General features: G+C 41.6%; 3 protein-coding genes across 6 annotated transcripts in view; 2 read left to right on the top strand and 1 right to left on the bottom strand.

The window, feature by feature from the left end:
* FAM114A1 (family with sequence similarity 114 member A1) overlaps positions 1–3,998 on the bottom strand; it is a 34,597-nt gene extending 30,599 nt beyond the window's left edge. The window contains exons 1-2 of one of the 3 annotated variants that reach the window (XM_080590819.1): positions 3,865–3,998; positions 1,166–1,515 (exon numbers count right to left, since the gene is read on the bottom strand). In XM_080590819.1, the coding sequence (XP_080446945.1) occupies positions 1,166–1,507 (342 nt within the window). In that variant the 5' untranslated portion in view covers positions 1,508–1,515; positions 3,865–3,998. Of the gene's footprint in view, positions 1–1,165; positions 1,516–3,202; positions 3,770–3,841 lie in introns of those variants that run through there. The other 2 variants (XM_080590820.1, XM_080590821.1) reach the window with 2 other exon arrangements.
* Positions 3,999–4,537: 539 nt separating this feature from the next.
* On the top strand, positions 4,538–8,828 carry LOC308194657 (toll-like receptor 1). Its single transcript, XM_080590818.1, has 3 exons — positions 4,538–4,676; positions 5,189–5,289; positions 6,728–8,828. The coding sequence occupies exon 3, from the start codon at positions 6,786–6,788 to the stop codon at positions 8,745–8,747; it is 1,962 nt and encodes a 653-aa protein (XP_080446944.1). The 5' UTR covers positions 4,538–4,676; positions 5,189–5,289; positions 6,728–6,785; the 3' UTR covers positions 8,748–8,828.
* Positions 8,829–12,884: 4,056 nt separating this feature from the next.
* Positions 12,885–18,154, top strand: LOC308193819 (toll-like receptor 1). 2 transcript variants are annotated; one of them, XM_080588863.1, is made up of 3 exons: positions 12,885–13,011; positions 13,126–13,306; positions 14,718–18,154. In XM_080588863.1, exon 3 carries the CDS (start codon positions 14,808–14,810, stop codon positions 17,262–17,264), a length of 2,457 nt encoding a protein of 818 aa, XP_080444989.1. In that variant the 5' UTR covers positions 12,885–13,011; positions 13,126–13,306; positions 14,718–14,807; the 3' UTR covers positions 17,265–18,154. The 2 variants fall into 2 exon arrangements, with proteins under 2 accessions (XP_080444989.1, XP_080444990.1); XM_080588864.1 differs by lacking the exons at positions 12,885–13,011; positions 13,126–13,306 and having other exon boundaries at positions 14,718–14,823; positions 15,216–18,154.
* Positions 18,155–18,775: the final 621 nt, after the last annotated feature.

An 18,775-nucleotide genomic window follows, 5' to 3' on the forward strand; every position in this document is an offset into this window, starting at 1 on the left:
AAGCTTAATTCAAAGCACCTATTCCTGAAAGCACATAAAACTCTAGGGACGTCTTTAGGGATGTCCTAATATTTCTTCAGGCACCTAATCTTACAAAGCCATGCAAATGTATTGCGGTTATTCTTTGGGACAGGCAGGCATCCATCTCCTTTCTTTGTTCCATGGGGAGCCAGAGCTAGAGGCTTCTCTGCCTGAGTCTCCTCATAGGTGTAACCCAGTAGATGTGCACAGGGAATTCCTAACAACTGTTCAATCAAAACACAGCCAGAAGAGGTGCTGCCCACCTTTTTCGATTAACACATGGAATTGAACAACTATCACTACTCCATATTTAAATCATATTAAGGAACTGTTGTCTCAATTGCATGTAACTTATTGCCTCTGCACAATTAACTCATGAACAAAAGCTGAAGTATCCCAAGCAGCTCTGCATTGTGCACTGTATACATCCCCTGTAACGTCTTGGAGGCAGGGCCCTGTTACTGGTAGAGGGACTAAACAAATGCATTTGAACCTTTTCCAATTTGTGGATACCTGAAAATGTTCCAGTGGAGATATAAATATCTTTAGCTATGTCATCATGTGCATTGAATGTCATGTAGACTGTAAAAAAGCACTTTTCTTTTTTAATGAACTTCTTACAATTGCTCAGGACTCCCAGAGGCTGGAGGATCACACATCAAACAACACTGGCCTAGAATGAAGGCTGCCAGTTTCAGTGAATCTTGTGAAAGATGGATTATTTGTGTGAGGCTAATGTCTTGAAAACTGGAAAGCACAAGTCTCAGTGCTGCATATGCAGCTTAAGTTCGGTCCTCTTTCAGGTTTGTTCTGTGAACTGAATGAAGCACATTTGTACAGAACACCAGATAAATTATAAGAGTATTCAAAATGGACTAGATTCTTAGTAAGACAAGCTCTGGCACAGTTTAATTGCAACCAAGCTAGAGAGACCAAATTAATATCACCCTGTGAAGAGAAATTCAGCTGTTCCTAGTTTCCAAAGGCTTGGCGCTGCAGTCAGTCTAACTGATTTTATTCCCATGCAGGTTCTCTGTATGTAACTCCTTAGGTTTTTGTAAAAAGCAGTATACAAATTTTACAAAACTCTGTTCTTACAGAGCAGGGAGGGGAGAACATTTATGGAAATGAAAATATTACTCACTGGACTGCTTTGTTCAGGTGGTGTTTCTTCAGACTCAGGTTCTGCATCAAGGCTTACAGTCTCATTGCACTCAGTGGGCATGTCTTCAGCCAGCTCTCCATTGGAAGGCAGATTTTCAGCTATGTTTTCAGTCAAAGGATTTTCATTAATAAATACGTCTCCTTTCTGTCCATTACTGGCACTCTGAGCAGCCTGTCCATGTTCCTCATGTGAAGATGTAGGCAAGATCTCAGCCTCCACAAGGTCTGGTACTGACTCGTGAGGCAATACATCATTGCTGGGCATTTCCACTACTTCAGATTTTTCTTCAGGTGGAATGCCATCACCTAAGTCTTCAGACATTTTCAATTCTGAATACAGAAAATAAATTAGTCTTTTTAGATGAATAATCATATAATATGGAGTGTTTCCCAAAAGCTATTGCTGAAAAAAAACCATAGCCTTGATGTAAGGTCTCCTGAAGCACGGAGCCCTGTGGTACATACAGCATGCTGGCCCTGACACGATTATACTTTGAATACTCTATTCACCTTGCAGGACTGCACTCAAGTACAAAGAGCAGCATTATTCTTTTGTTTTCCAAAATATTGCTGGTTGAGTGAGAAAGGATATTCATTTGCCTGGAGAAGTCAACTATAAGAGCTTCCACATGGTTAATTCCTATGTTCCTTATTAGGTGTATTGATGGGATACTGGAAAATGTGATAATCTGAGCTGCAATGGCTCTAGAACATATTGGCCAAGCAGTTCTTGCTCCTATTTTCACCACCTCCACTTACACACGTTCCTATCATCTTCTGAATGATAGAGAGAAAGATGCCAAGGAGCTGAAAAAAGCACCAGTAAAAGCTGCAGTAATATTAATACATTGGAGATGGGTTGTAATTTGAAAACACAACAGGCCATGGTCCCTGCAGCCAGTTCAAAGATAGGAAACATTTGCTGCTCACATAGAGTCTGTACTGCTTATCTCAAAGGCTTACTGTTTGGGTAACACTTCTCACCTGTTCCTAAAATGTCAGGGATCAGTTCTGGAATTAAGCTGTGTGATTAAACTTCAATTCTGAAGCCAAGGTAAGCTTGCATGAGGTACAGTTATTGACATATTTCCAAGCATTCTCCACAACATTGTAGTCATTGCACTAAGGACCCACACAGAGAAAGAAATGGCCACGGAGCAAGCTCTGCAGCTGATTAAGAAGCGGCACTGGCAGAGGCCAAGAGCACTGGACTTTAGTCACAATTACTACTATTTACTTGTTGACAACAACAGTATGCCTGGCACCATACTTGAAAGACAAACCTTGACAGAGAGCTGTCATTGCAAGGTCTTGTCTACATGCAGAGCTGAGTGGCAGAAAATAAACTCAAGCAACCCTGTCTGCTGATGCTGTCTTTTCACTGACTCCCATTTGAACTAAAAACAGTCCAGAACCTCGTACCTGTTGGAATGCCTGAGGTTCTAAAAGAGACTGGCAAAAAAGAAAAGAGGGTGAAAAGCAGAATATAACTGGGATTAGTAAGACACCTGCCTGTCAAGCATGTACTTATACTAGTACCTTTTATTAAAGTCTGTAGAATCATGTACAGCTGTGGCCTTAGCAGCCTGTTTATCTAATTTGAACTAGAGCAGCTGTTTGAACAGTACCGAGAATAGCATTTAGGATCAGTGAACAAGAGGCATAAATAAATAAACACTTGATGCCACTTACATTACTTTAGCTTACGCTGTAACTTAATTATCTTTAGCAAATATGCATTTACAAGTCAGAATGTTTACATTTGCTACAAACATTTGAAGTTTTCTATTACGAATACAGCAAACACCATAAAATAATGTAGGCAAATATTGCTATAATTTTACAGTACTCTGTGTGATGGGTAGCATCACCTAAAGAAAATGCTTCTATTTGTGTCAGTTACGAGGATCCTCTACTAAACCCAGTAAAACCTGTAGATACATGCATCACAGTTTTGCACTGGGACTGGATCTGAATGATCAAATACCCAACACCAGTACAAATTTTAAAGGCTCACATGTGCACACGGATAGTGGCAGGACTGGCTCATCTCTGGGGGCCGCTGTGGTCCCTGCAAGTCCTTTGCTGAGCCTGCTTTTGGGGACCCGAACAGCTAACAGCAAACTCCCAAAATCAGTCAGAAACCAAGAAGCCGTCCACTCGTGCTTGACCCTGGGGCAAGGCGTCGCTGCGGGCTGTACCGACGTGACATGACCGCGACAGCTCTGTCGTGAGGGAGCCCCTCTCCCCTGACGGATCCAGAAGAAGGCGTCGAGGCCAGAGGCGACCCCCAGCCCCTCAGGCTCCGCGGCACCTCTGAGGTGCGGTGGCCGCCCGCGGAGTTTCATCCCGCCCCGAAAGCGCCTGGCGCCGCCTCGCTCAGGGATAACTTGATAACTTTTTTTTGTTCGTTTTTGTCCCCCGGGGAAAATCCCCGGCGACACTGCGCTCCCTCCCGGGGTCGCTTTTCTCCCAGCTGCCACCTGCCCCCGCGGGCAGGGCGAGGCGGGAGCAGCCGCTCCCTCAAACCCGCTGCTTCCCCTTTCTTCTTCCTCTTTTTTTTTTTTTTTTGTTTCTTCTCCTGGTTTAATCCCCTCCGGGCTTGAGTTGTTAGTGAGGGGCCCGCAGGAAAGTGTCAGGGAAAAACAAAACAAACCAAGAAATCGCCGTGCTCCTTACCGCTCAGCAGTCCCCTTGCCGGCGCGCCCCCTGCTCCTTCCCCGCCCCGCCACGTCGGCAGCAGCGGGGGGAGGAGGAAGCAATGGCCAGGCGGCCGCGGGCCGTCCGTGCTGTGCCGGGCCGGGCCGCTGGGAGGAGGGAGGGCTCTTCTCTCGGTCCTTCTCCCTCATGTCCTTCCGAGGCAGCCGCCTGTTGCGCCCGGGGCTGCGGGCAACCGGCGGCGCCGGCAGCACTGCCCCGCCGCGGGGAGAGTCGCCCTGACTGCCATTACTGCCCCTCACGGCCCCGCTCTCCTCAGGAGGCGGAGAGGGGCTGAAATATGCGGCTGTAGGATTACACAGCAGGGAGTTAGCCTTTCAGGTGACACCCCGCACCTTGGCTGCATTTCCAGGAAGTGCAGCCGAAAGTAACTGGGAGGTGCGTACGCCAACTTCCAGTAAGTGCCTGCAGTGCTGCCCGCAGCCCTGTGAGGAGCCGTGGGCTGGCTCTTGGCAAACAACTTGCGGTTCTGGTCACAGTCGGATGCCTCACGCCGTTTCCTCTTTTTGCTGCTTCGTTTTCAGGCAAAGCATACCCTTTTGCAGTTCCAGGATTTGTTGCAGCATCATTTCTGTCACCAGACTTCCTTTGCTGAAGAAAAAAATTTGCTGTTGGCACGGGAAGCATAACAAAACTTACGAATCACTGAGGAGAGCTGCTTATAGGAGGTCATGAAGTAAAACCTCAGTTCTCAGAAGCGTGCCTCACAAACGAGGATAAAGCTACGTGACTTAGCACTTATTGAGCAAAATGCTCTGAAGTTTCCCATTAAGGTAGGTGATAGCAGAACAAATGTTTGTATTGCTAAATAATAAGCTTATTTTTAGGTGTTTCAATGAGTATTTAAGTATCAGGGCATGCTTGTAGTTCTGGTGTCTTTTAGGTTAATTTATTAATGTGTAGATGTATTTATTGAGAACTCTCAAGAAGTCCTAAGGAGTCACCTGTTCTTTTTAATGGAGCTTGTGGAAGAGTAAAGGCATTGTCTTTGTGGGAATCATAATAGATGGAGCTCAATAGTTGGGGGTTCGTTTTTCCTTGTCGTGACTGGTAATTTTGACTATAAAATAGATCTTACAGTAATTAATCAGTATTGTAATAGGAAGTTGCTACTCAAAGATGAAAGAACATTGTAAATGTGTGTGTATGTCTGTCTGTGAGATAGGAGGTTGTATGAGTTTCCTGAGTTCCTAAACGGCTTCGCTGAATTTAGCACTTGTATTTACTAGTTTTCTTTCTCTTTCACTTTTCAGTAATTAATTTCACTTGTATTTTCTCACTGCAGAAATGTTACAAATGGTTTTGGAACAGAAAAATTAGTACAGAAGATGAGCAATAAATGAACACTTCTACTCACCTTGGATTTCATTGAAGTCTATTATCACTGTAAGTTGAGTGCCATCATCTTCCTAAAGGGTTCTTGACAGGTTTCAGAAAAAAATAATGATTGCCTTTTAGTAAATAGGTAAATATATTAAAAAAAAAAAAAAGGAAGGAAACAACTTCATTATATGACTTAATTTGGCTACTTTTGTCAAGACATTTGGGGAATATATTCATCTTCAAGTAAGTGATTGCACTAGAGTGGTAAGTGAGGACTAATGGCATGCAATTTATGGTAAAATGCTTCTTTTGCTTTTTAATATATGCCTAATCTTTATAGTATGTAGGCAGAACAGGAGAACTCAGACTATGCCAGTGGCCAGTGTACTGTCATTTAATTAAAGAGATACCAATAACAGGCTCTAATTTATGGCAGTTTTTACACGTTAATTAAATGTGCATCTGATTCTGTATTCAGTAGAGTTACGCCTGTGTTATATTCGTGTGGTTAAACTGCTATAATCTAAAACAAGAGTGAACATTTGATAGAAGCAAGGGCTTACTTTAAGATTTTACCTCTTCAGTCAGGAACAGACAATAGTATGGCTTGTATGCAACAATGGTACAAAGTGTCACTTGCAAACTAGATGTGAATTCTCTTGTCTATAGTGACAGAAACAAAGAATCATAGAGCACCACCATAAGGCTTATCAGCGTGACAGCAGAGAATATGAATTGCCCATGTTCTGTTTTGTGCTGTCTCTCCTATCTTTCCCTTTCTTTTTTGGATAATTTGTTTTCATATGGGGCTGAGAAATGAAGTATGATGTATAGAATAAGCTTTAAAGTGAAAAAGTAATTTTTAAGATTATTTCCTCTGATTCCTGAATCACTGAAATGTTAATACATGATAGTATGCTAAACCAGAAAGATAGATTAGTTCCATTGGAGTTAGTTCCATATTTAGACCTCAGCTAAGATGGAATTTCTGACCAGCGTTGTACAGAAATAAAGAGAGACTGGTTTATGTCTTTGCCAGGATAATAACCCAAGTGTTTGGCATTCAATACTGAAGGTGCTGCTCTGTTTTAATTCAAAAATAAAATAAAAATAAAAAACACCTTACCCAGTGTTTTCATCATGTCCACTATTTAACCCAATCAAAACACTGCTGTGGAACAGGAGAGAGATATGGTTCCTGTTTTTTTTCCCCCTGCTTATCCTATCATAAAGCATGAAAATGCACCATCAAATAATAATTAAATAATGAAGGAATGTCTTAATTAAATAATAAAATTATTTAATAAAATTAAATACACTTACTTAAATAATGAAATTAAATAAATAATTCAGGAACGCCTCTCGTGAATGGTAATAGGTTTATAATAATTGCTTTCTGAGTCAAAGGGAGAGGCAGAAAATTTGAACCTTAAAAAAGTTGGTCTATGATGGCTGTTGGATATACACTTAATGATATGATCTGTTTTTGTTGTTGTTACAGGATCAGAATAAAGATGGATGTATAAATATTGAACATCTGCAAGGAGCCATAAACCAGTATGACAAAGAATATGAGATATCTCGGAAACTTTTTTGTGTATGAGTGTCTGTTTGTATTAACTTTTTGGAACAATATCAGCCTGTCTGTGGAAAATGAACTCTTTACATCTGTTTCTAATAATTTTCCAGAAGGTGGTTCTGACAAAAGCATCATGAGCCTTCCACTGTTGTATAAAAATCGTCAGCAGTCCAAAGTTGAATACAATTGGGTTGTAGTAGAAAATACTACAGAAAGCCTGTCATTGTCACAAATCACAAATGGCAATGTAAAAAAATTAATAACTTTATTGTCTGATTTCAGAAAAGGCTCCAGGCTACAAAATCTGACACTGACAAATATGTCAGTGGACTGGAATATTTTTCTTGAACTTCTTCAGACTGTATGGCACTCATCCATTGAATATTTCAATATCAACAACTTTACGCAATTGTCGGACGTTGAATCTTATAACTTCAGGTATTCGGGTACTTCCATGAAAGCACTGGCATTGAAGAACATTCTAGTCACAGATCTATACTTTTCACAGGATGACCTGTACCAGATATTTGCAAACATGAACATTGAAGCCTTGACAGTAGCAGAATCAGAGATGATACATATGCTATGTCCTTCGCTTGACAGTCCCTTTAGATACATAAATTTTAGAAACAATGATTTAACAGATCTGCTTTTTCAAAACTGTGATAAATTAATTCAACTGGAGACATTTATCTTGCAGAAGAATAAATTTGAGAGCCTTCCCAAGGTGAGCTCCATGACAAGGCATATGAAATCACTGAGGTATCTGGACATGAGCAGCAACTTGCTGCGTAACGATGGAGCCGAGGAGCACTGCCAATGGACCGAGTCTCTGATGGAGCTGGACCTGTCCTCAAATCAGTTGACAGAGTCCGTGTTTGGGTGCTTGCCGGTCAATGTCAACAAACTGGACCTACAAAACAACCAGATCGCCAGCGTCCCCCAGGGGATTGCTGAGCTGAAGTCCTTGAAAGAGCTGAACCTGGCGTCAAACAGGCTGGCTGACCTGCCGGGGTGCGGTGGCTTTTCGGCCCTGGAGTTCCTGAATATGGAGATGAACTCGATCCTCACCCCTTCTGCCGACTTCTTTGAGAGCTGCTGGCGGGTGCGGGAGCTGGAAGCCGGGCACAATCCGTTCAAGTGCTCCTGTGAGCTGCAGGCCTTCATGCGTCTTGAGAGGCAGTCTGGGGGGAAGCTGTCCGGCTGGCCGGAGGCGTACGTGTGCGAGTACCCAGAGGACCTGAGGGGAACGCAGCTGAAGGACTTCCACTTGACTGAGCTCGCTTGCAACACGACCCTGTTGCTGGTGACAGCTCTGCTGCTGACGCTGGTGCTGGTGGGGGTGGTGGCCTTTCTGTGCATCTACCTGGACGTGCCGTGGTACGTGCGCATGCTGTGGCAGTGGACGCAGACGAAGCGCAGAGCTTGGCACGAGTGCCCCGAGGAGCGGGAAACCGTCCTGCAGTTCCACGCCTTCATTTCCTACAGCGAGCGTGATTCCGTGTGGGTGAAGAACGAGCTGATCCCGAACCTGGAGAAGGGGGAGGGCAGCGTGCAGCTGTGCCAGCACGAGAGAAACTTTGTTCCCGGCAAGAGCATTGTGGAGAATATCATTAACTGCATAGACAAGAGCTACAAGTCAATCTTTGTGTTGTCTCCCAACTTTGTGCAGAGCGAGTGGTGTCACTACGAGCTGTACTTTGCCCATCACAAGCTGTTTAGTGAGAACTGCAACAGCTTAATCCTGATTTTGCTGGAGCCGATTCCTCCATATATTATCCCCGCGAGGTACCACAAGCTGAAGGCTCTCATGGCAAAGAGAACGTACCTGGAGTGGCCGAAAGAGAGGAGCAAGCGTGCCCTTTTCTGGGCTAACCTGAGGGCAGCTATTAATATTAACCTGCCAGTGGCTGAGGGGCAGAGGTGTGGAGAAAGAGATTAAGAACCTTTCTAATGCAGTTTCTTTTCTTTTCTTTTTTCTTTTTTTTTTTTTTGATGAACCAATAAATACTTTATGATTTCTATTTGTTGTAAATATATTTCACTTTTTGTTATAGAACACTATTTCTACAGAATTGTCTATGCTGCCTTACTAGAGGAAAAATTTAGCCTAGTTTACTGGAAATCACTTGAGATTGACACAAAGATATAACTTGAATATTTATTTTTTTTCAACTGTGCTTGAAATATTGTAGTAAATATTTCTCTGTGAAATAAAATCTGGAGCACTTGGTATGGTCCTGTGGAAGAGGGACTGAATTGCTGGTGCCTTCAGAGATCTACATTACATCTTGGTCATAGGCTCTCTGTTAAAATTAGGTTGCAAGAAAGAAAATTATGTATCCTGAGATGTCTAGAAGTCCAGAATTTGAGAGTATTACTGGGTTAAGTTTCAGATTGAAGAACATAAAGCACGGGACCCAGATACAGAGCTCTGTGAATATCCTGTGCAAGGGAACAGGCATGGCTGTGACAGAACCGGACTGAGTGGGGAAGGAAGGGGGATTTTATTCTTAAAGAGAAAAAAGGATGAGGTACTTTGCCTTTTGGTGGCTGTAGCTTGGCACTGCTCTGGATGAGTGGATCGAGTGCACCCACACTGAGCTCCCAGACAACACCAAGCTGGGCGGCAGCGTCGATCTGCCTGAGGGCAGGAGGGTTCTACAAGGGATCTGGACGGGCTGGGCCCATGGGCCACGTCCAGTTGCATGACTGCGGAAAGGATTGTCCTCTTGTATGCAGCACGGGGGAGACTGCATCTCAAGCAGGGTGTTTGGTTTTGGGCCCCTCACTACAAGAAGGACATGGAGTTGCTTGAGTCCCCATCCCTGGAGGTACTTAAGAGGTGTTTAGGAGACATGGCGTTTAGGGACATAGTTTAGTGATGGGACTCCGTGGTGAGGCTGATGGTTGGACTTGGTGATCTTGAAGGTCTTTTCCAACCTAGATGATTCTACGATTTCATGATTCTAAGCAGCTGTCGATTTCAGCTGAAATAGTATCTTTTGCAGCACAGCTATGAGTTTCTGATCAGAAAGGCAATAACCAGTCAGAGGCTGAAAAGATTTGCCAGGTCTTGGGACAACTGGTAAGACCTCTATTCACGAAGTCAGAAGGACAAGCTACATTTACGTTATGTGCCAGATAATTGACAAATCAGCTACACATGCTGTGAATTACTGCATCCAGTTTCTCAGATTCCCCAGCAGAGATTTCTCAAGAGATATATCAGGATATTCCAAACAATTATTTTAGCCTCTGCCATACTCTGAACACTATATAAAACCAGTTTCAGTCCAAGAAGGATTTTTTCCCAGACGTGGGGCCATGTGTTAGCCTCACATCCTGTGTCAGCCTCTTTTCTGGCACTTGTATCGGCACATTCTGGAAGGTAGCTCCCAAGCGTCAAAAAAGGGTGTATGTAAATATATTCTGATGTCGGATACCATATCAGCATATTCCTGGCATTTGACTAGTCATCTCAGTGACTAGCAGGAATGCTATTTCACATGCAGAACAATATCAACATACAAAACTGATAATGTGGGAGTTAACCACCCTCCAAAACCTAGAAAATGTGCAGAATGAAGTGAAAGCACACACACACATATATATTTATGTAGTGTGTAGCATAAAGGAAACCAAACTATGACAGAATGGAAGTCACAACACACAGAGGGGTTGCCTTGCTGAGAGCTCAGCTCTTTTTTAGCTTTAGAAATGCTACAAAGCATCATCATTGAAGCTCGTTTATATAACACTATAACACTCATTTGCACTCACTGCTCAGTCAAGAGGTATTGATAAGCCAGTAACTGAGAAAGTTGTGTGCCTGGTGTCTGTCTTTGCCCAAGCAAAATAGGTTTAGGCATTAAATGTGGTAAATCTCTGCTCAGTTTAACTTGTGGTGGCATTTAGCATTCATTTTGCCTACTTGACCCATGGGAGTAAGTTGTGACAACGAAAGAGCTGCCATTGAAGTTAAGGTCCTCTATATGACCAAACACTGACCTAGCCACTTGCAACTTCTGATAACTGTTAACTGCTTGTAAGTGCTTGGATGAGTCTAACTGCTCTGGCTGTTTTAACTCAATGTTTTGCACATGTAAGTTCCCTTTAGCAGTTCCTATTGGGGACATCCTTCGACCCTTCAGGACAGCGCTGGTCCAGCGCTAAATAACTTCTGATACTCAGCTGAGTGTAGCTGCAGTTCCTCCCTAGGTAAGTAAACACAATATATAGGCAGACGTGTGAGATATACGTGCAGGAAGGGCTGTTTGTGAAAGTAAGTGCTCATTGGTAGAATAAGCTACAAAAAACAACCAAAAAAAAGAAAAAGCACTTAACCAAAACCAAAACCAAAAATGAACCCCCCCAAAATACAGCAGTATAAGCTTAAAAAATGGAACAAGGTATCTGCATGAGTACAGCTATGTTCAGGACAGAAGGGGTGGTATTTACCTACTACATTCAGGATGCTTGAACAGGTACACACTGCTTTTTAGTTTTTGCTATCATGCAAAATGGCTTAATCAGTAAACCGAAACCACCCTCAAACAAACCTTTGCTGAATGGGTTAGTAAAAATAACATTGTGCAATGTCCCTAATGAATTAACAGAGGTATTTAGGAGTGTCAGTTTTATTTTCACTAGTTCCAAATTTTCTTTATGGTACAACTGTACAAAACTGTATTTTATGCAGTACAAAACTGTATTCTGAATGTACTTTAATGTCTCCTAAAGAAGGGTGGTAAGGAAATTAAACATATTATAAATAAAGGTGTGGGTACTTTTCATTTTGACAACCCTGTGTGCACTGGAGTCAGTTCTGAAGAAAGCTGATAGTATATTTGATTTTGTCAAGACAGCAAAGATTTTTCAGTAGTTATAGTGGAAGGAAAACTGCCATTGTTCTGTCAACAAGTGCCTTAGTCTATTCATTTTCATGGATTAATGCTCCCCAATGGGAACTTCTCCTTTAACATTAAGAAAAAACTGTATCAGCTGACAATCAGACAGAAGCATTCGTGATCCCCAGACTTGTCTAGGGTCACAGGTGTCTCAACTTGTAATGAGTTACTCAGATCCACTGCATTGAGGAAAGCAGAATGGTTTGCTGTCAGGTTTCAGCAACACTATCTCACTCATCAGTCTCACATTGAAACCCAGAAATTTTCTTCCAGCAAAGCAAAAAGTTTACATTCTTTGCAAAATTGGAAAGGCAAAGGAAAAGATTTAAAAGAAGCTAATGCAAGCTTCAAATGTATCTGGCACAACTAGTTAGAATAAATTGCCGTACTTCTCAGCTTTTTGTAGCTGAATACATTCTTGCCTTCAAGTCTCCTCCAAGGTACTGTTTCACTGTGGGGAGTAAGCTTTAAATGGAGTCCAGTCATCCAAGATGCCCCAGTCTGCTTATACGTGAAGGATTCATTATATATGTCATGAATTTAATCTTAAAATTCATTAGGATAGAATGAACCTTTGTTCACTTATTTATCTCGGCTTCTTTCTTCCTTGCTGATTAATCTTACTGAAGCATGTTGTGTTAGTTTGGAGGCTCATGGGAGTGAGATGTTGGTTTTGGTTATTTACATCTGCCTCTGCAGTGCACTGACTCTCTGCTCTGTTGATTTGTTCACTAGGCTCATGCTCCTGTTCAAAACTTTAATTGAATGACTGCTTTATTGGATGCCTTCATTCCCAGATTGCCCTCTATGGCTTTATTCTTCATGGCTGCTCTGCAGCTTTCATATCATAGAAAATACTATCTCTAGATTTATTTTTTTTCCAATTTTTTTTTAATTAAATTACAATGTGGGATTTCCCTGATTTAACCATCCAAGCCATATCTAGTGTAAAGATGACCGACCTGTAAATGTTTTGAATTGCATCAGTTTGCCCCACTACTAGATTTGGAGTCTGTTAATGTGCTACATTAATTAATCTGCTTGTTGGGGAAACTAACTCAGGAGGGTAGATCTCTGCAAGAGATTTTGATACGCAGAGAAGTTGGCTGTGAAAGTTCTGCTTCCTGTTTTCTGTGCGTGCAAAAAAGGAGATGCAGTTGATGAACTTCCAGAACATCTGTGTAACCATCAGAAACAGACGTGAAATTAGAAATGCAGAATTATTTAAATGTTCTTGCTTTTGGGGAACATTTTGTACTGCAGATAGGTTTATTTCTTCCTAAACCATATAGTTAGGTAAATATTGCAGAAGTAAATGTACTTTGAGTTTGGACTGTTACAAATTTCCTTTCATTGTGTTGTTAATATCTGCATTGCAGGGAAATGTAATTCTTTATTGGAATTCTGTAGTCTACAGGTAAAAAACTGTTCTTCCTACTTCCTGACACAGTAGTTAAGGAATTAACATCTTGTATGAGATTCTCCAGCTTGAAGATTACATGTGCTTGAAAATCCATCTTGAGGTTGTTAACGGAGTATGCAGAAGTCTTATGCTGGTCCTTCACTTGGAGATGAATTCAATGCACAAAAGGTGGGTAATATTTGCTACTTTATTTACATTTGAGAATTTTTGTTATGGGTGGTTTGGAATCCATCAGATCTCAGGTGTTGTCTTTCTTCACCAGGGGAAGATATTCTGGCATTTTGAAATTTTAGTGGAAATGCTCATTTTTATGTTGAGTTTCAACACAGAAGAAAGGAAAAAAAATGGCAATTTTCATTCTCAACCAACTCGAATTTAATACTGTCGTACAATGGTGTTGGATGGGTTACTGCTGATCCTTAATATTGCTTCGCTATACAGATCTGCTCTATTCTTTGAGTTTGGCACACTTCAGTGCTCTACAGGGTGGATTGTCCCTTGGACTGTACAGTATAGTGTGTATAGTAAACTACAATTCATCTGGCAATAGAGCATGGACCAGAGAGTGTCTTCGTTTTTTTTTTTTTTCTTTTTTTTTCCCTTCAGGAAAAAAAGTCTTGCTTTGTTCCTGACTTCCCATCTCCCCAGAGTTTATTTGATCCAAGAGTTTTTTTGTCAGCCTGGGCTCTGAAGAACAGGGTCAGCTACTCTTTAAAGTAATCTTGGTTCTTCTTGCGAGTGATACTGTACTTTGACCAACCATCTCAGCTTCATTTAGGATCTCTTTTGTGCTCGGATTGCCTAGTACAACTTTCTGAAAGACAGAATTTGACTTCTCAGTTTGATTCTCCAGAAGTAGGTTTATACTTCAATGGTTCATTCCTTTATTGCTCTTAGTGATGTTAATTACACATATTTTTGCTTTACTTATTTGGAAGAAAACTTGATTAAGCTTGGTAGAAGATTTAGAAGGCAAAGGAAAGAGTTTTGATATCAGGCAATCAAATTACTAGGGACTAACACGTGTTATCACTCAGAACTGACAAAAAATAGGCTTTTATTTTTTATTAACAAAAGATTACACAGAGGAATATCCCCCACCGCCCAATTCCCCCACCCCCACAATCAGCAGAGGAAAAAAAAAATGGGTCTCTGTCTTCTAAAAGAATTGGTGAGTCATTCATACATCTGGTTGCCAGTCTGTTGTGTCTATGTTGTCTTGTCTTGATAACGCAATAGTACTGCCCAGAGCATGCATTTTCATGGTAGAGCCGGTGCCGTTCTGAGTCTATGTAGGCTGTCAATAGGCTCAACCATTTAGTCATTCTGCTTTTTGATCTCTGGAACCAGATTCATCATCCCTCACCATTTCTAGGGAGGTTCTTTGTCAAGTTGGCAACTACGGGATAATTTGGAAAATGTAGGAAATTTCTCATGACACCTAGAATATCTTGGAGTCTTTTAAAGTGTTAAGTGTTTTCTTTCAGATTTGGGTACTGCTACTTCATATAGGTTCTTCAGTTATGCCGGAGAACCTATTCATCACATTCAGAAAATTCCATGTGTTTTCTTTTCACAGGGTTGGACTTCTCACTGAGACATATTGAACAGGAAACAGAGATGTGCTTCTGTGTTTCTCTAAAGAACCAAGATAATTCTAGAAGGCATAATGGGATCCCTTACAAGTATCTATGTCTTTGCTTGTGTCTTTACACTCACGCTTTGGAATAATATCCATCCAACTGTGGAAAATGAATTCATTGCAAACTATTCAAGCCTTTTGCTAACTGATGTTCCAAAAAACATTCCACTCCATACTCATGTATTAGATTTATCACATAATAGGATCTCTGAACTTAGTATCTCTGAATTTATTTCTCTTTCTGACCTTCAAGTATTAAATCTTTCTCATAATCTAATTACAGAGCTTGACTTTAATGTCTTCATTTTTAATCAAGATTTAGAATACTTAGATTTATCTCATAATAACATTTGGAAAGTTTATTGTCAAACGCTTTCATGTCTTAGACATTTAGATCTTTCTTTCAATAATTTTACTGTCTTGCCCATCTGTCAGGAATTTGGGACCATGTTTCATTTGGAATACCTAGGATTAAGTGCCATGATGATACGAAGGTCAGACTTCAGACACATCACACATTTACAGCTGAACACTCTCTTCCTTACCTTAGAAAAGTTTTCTCTGTATGAGCCTCAGAGTCTGACAGCCTTAAATACAAAGAGCCTTCACATTGTTTTTTCGGCAAACCAAAACTTCAATTTTTCCCTCTTGTATGATGGGATGAGCACTTCAGAAAACCTAAAAATTGTTAACATAAGATATACCTTGAGCTACAAAGATTTCCCCTCTCCTTCTTTAAAGCTTCTGAAGAAAATCAAGACAACAACTCTGATGCTTGACACTGTGGACTTAGAATGGCCAATCATTTTGCAAATTTTCCTGCTTATTTGGTATTCACCCGTGGAGAATCTGACTGTGAGAAATTTGACTTTTCGGGGACCAATGGGAGTGTTGACTGCATACAAATTTGTACCCTTCTTAAGCTCTCTGGAACAAGTAGTCTCTCTGGATGTCTCCATGAAAGTGCTAACTTTGGAGCATGTTCGTAATAAGGTTTATTATTTCAACCAGGAGATTCTATACAGAGAGTTTTCAGAGATGAATATTGCCAATTTGACAATATATGATGCATACATGCCACACATGCTTTGTCCAGAGAAAGCAAGCTCATTTCAATATTTAAATTTTTCTCGCAATGCCCTGACAGATGAATTGTTCCAGAATTGTAGTACTCTGGCAGATTTGAAGTTACTTATTTTGAAGAGGAATAAATTTGAGAGCCTTCCCAAGGTGAGCTCCATGACAAGGCATATGAAATCACTGAGGTATCTGGACATGAGCAGCAACTTGCTGCGTAACGATGGAGCCGAGGAGCACTGCCAATGGACCGAGTCTCTGATGGAGCTGGACCTGTCCTCAAATCAGTTGACAGAGTCCGTGTTTGGGTGCTTGCCGGTCAATGTCAACAAACTGGACCTACAAAACAACCAGATCGCCAGCGTCCCCCAGGGGATTGCTGAGCTGAAGTCCTTGAAAGAGCTGAACCTGGCGTCAAACAGGCTGGCTGACCTGCCGGGGTGCAGTGGCTTTTCGGCCCTGGAGTTCCTGAATATGGAGATGAACTCGATCCTCACCCCTTCTGCCGACTTCTTTGAGAGCTGCCAGCGGGTGCGGGAGCTGGAAGCCGGGCACAATCCGTTCAAGTGCTCCTGTGAACTGCAGGCCTTCATGCGTCTTGAGAGGCAGTCTGGGGGGAAGCTGTCCGGCTGGCCGGAGGCGTACGTGTGCGAGTACCCAGAGGACCTGAGGGGAACGCAGCTGAAGGACTTCCACTTGACTGAGCTCGCTTGCAACACGACCCTGTTGCTGGTGACAGCTCTGCTGCTGACGCTGGTGCTGGTGGGGGTGGTGGCCTTTCTGTGCATCTACTTGGACGTACCGTGGTACGTGCGCATGCTGTGGCAGTGGACGCAGACGAAGCGCAGAGCTTGGCACGAGTGCCCCGAGGAGCGGGAAACCGTCCTGCAGTTCCACGCCTTCATTTCCTACAGCGAGCGCGATTCCGTGTGGGTGAAGAACGAGCTGATCCCGAACCTGGAGAAGGGGGAGGGCAGCGTGCAGCTGTGCCAGCACGAGAGAAACTTTGTTCCCGGCAAGAGCATTGTGGAGAATATCATTAACTGCATAGACAAGAGCTACAAGTCAATCTTTGTGTTGTCTCCCAACTTTGTGCAGAGCGAGTGGTGTCACTACGAGCTGTACTTCGCCCATCACAAGCTGTTTAGTGAGAACTGCAACAGCTTAATCCTGATTTTGCTGGAGCCGATCCCTCAGTATATTATCCCCGCGAGGTACCACAAGCTGAAGGCTCTCATGGCAAAGAGAACGTACCTGGAGTGGCCAAAAGAGAGGAGCAAGCGTGCCCTTTTCTGGGCTAACCTGAGGGCAGCTATTAACATTAACCTACCAAAGTCATTTGAAGCAAATGAGGAGGAGAATGATGTTACTTCTACTGGTAGTATAACTCAGCCTCTGATTAAGTGACTTGATTGTCCTGCATTAAGTTGCATTAATGAGTGTTTAATATCTTTTAAAAATATTTTGAGTTTGTAGCAAAATGTAGTTGTGAAGCATATGGAAATTGCTACTGCTTATTTTAGTTGGGAAAGTAGTCAGAATTTTTCTGTTATTTCCCCATCATTGACTAGAGAATGAAAAAGGAATTTTCCTAGTTATTACACTTTTTGTAGGCTTGTGTTGCATTTTTTTGGATGTTTCCCATTGAATCTATATATATATAAAAGTAACAAAGTAGTGATTAGTTTAATACCATTGGGATTGTAAAGTCACGTACTTAATCTTTGTTCTGACAAGAATGTTTTGTAGTTGAGATGGCAGAGGTCTGCTTCCTAAGGTTTAATTAAATAATACAAACAAGAAAAAAACTCTTGTTTAAATCAGTTTCTGTACACTAGTATAACAGCGGGTACAGTATCCCTACACCTTCAGACCTCACTGCAACTTATTCCAAGCCTGTTTTCACTTCTGGGAAATCTTTCCCTTGACCACAGACAGAGACTGTCCTGGGTAAAAGATGGAAGTTGAAGCCATTTATCCGTGTTTAATATCATTCTTACTTTGCTGTACCATACATAGCCGCTTGCATAGATTTACCCATCAAGCAATCGTTTCATAGAATTTGCTATTGGTTATCTTCAAAATAATAGCTAATATCTGAATTTATGATTTTTATTGTATTATATTATTACTGTTTCTGCTGTGCCTATATCAAGTATTGAGCTGCTTGTTTTCAGAAGTACAGTTATATATAAGTACTTCAGTAATATATTCTTTTATGAGGAACTCTTTCAACTGTAAGGTTAAAAAAAAAATGTCTCAATCTACTACAATTTCATTAAAAAAATCTCTCAGTTGCACCACTGTAATTCTTCTGTTAAATTATAAGATTTATTTTATTACTGTCTCTCTGGATCAGCTAGTAACCAACCTACTTCATAGTGTAGTTTTGTAGGTATTTAGAATGTGTGCCACGTGATAATATTGCAGGAAAGCCCCTCTTACTGAAAATAGGAAGCAGAACTTGCATAACCATTGTGAAAGCGTTGCATTAGCAGAGTAGTCACTGAATTAGGTCATCTATTAAATATTTAAACTCAGGAGGCTGATATTTTGAGGTAAATCCCCTTTTATCTCTAGAGTTTCACTGAACTCTGTGATCCCGCCCTTTCATCACCAGGCACTGAGAGTCACCTTGCAGGATAAAAAGCGTGCGCTTCACTGGGAAATAACCTCTCCGCTAAAATCAATCTAATTAAACTAACGATACTTGTTGATATGAGGCATCTAATTATTTGCTGTACTTGGATTTAATTTGATAACCTAATAGATGTCTCTTTTTTTTTTTTTTTAATCTATTATTAAACTTCCTGGTGTCGTGTCACTGGTGGCGAGGAGCTGTGTAATTATACTTACTACCTGATGGAAATGAGAAGCCTTCTGACCGCAGCCGTGAGTGGCATGTGAAGTGAGTAAGT

The sequence above is a fragment of the Anser brachyrhynchus genome (genome assembly GCF_964034855.1).
Source record: "Anser brachyrhynchus genome assembly, chromosome: 4".
Classification (NCBI taxonomy): Eukaryota; Metazoa; Chordata; class Aves; order Anseriformes; family Anatidae; genus Anser; species Anser brachyrhynchus.

Excerpts from the sequence above, each read along its gene's own strand:
- LOC308193819 (XM_080588863.1), top strand. The coding sequence starts at position 14,808 with ATGGGATCCCTTACAAGTATCTATGTCTTTGCTTGTGTCTTTACACTC.
- LOC308194657 (XM_080590818.1), top strand. The coding sequence starts at position 6,786 with ATGACAAAGAATATGAGATATCTCGGAAACTTTTTTGTGTATGAGTGT.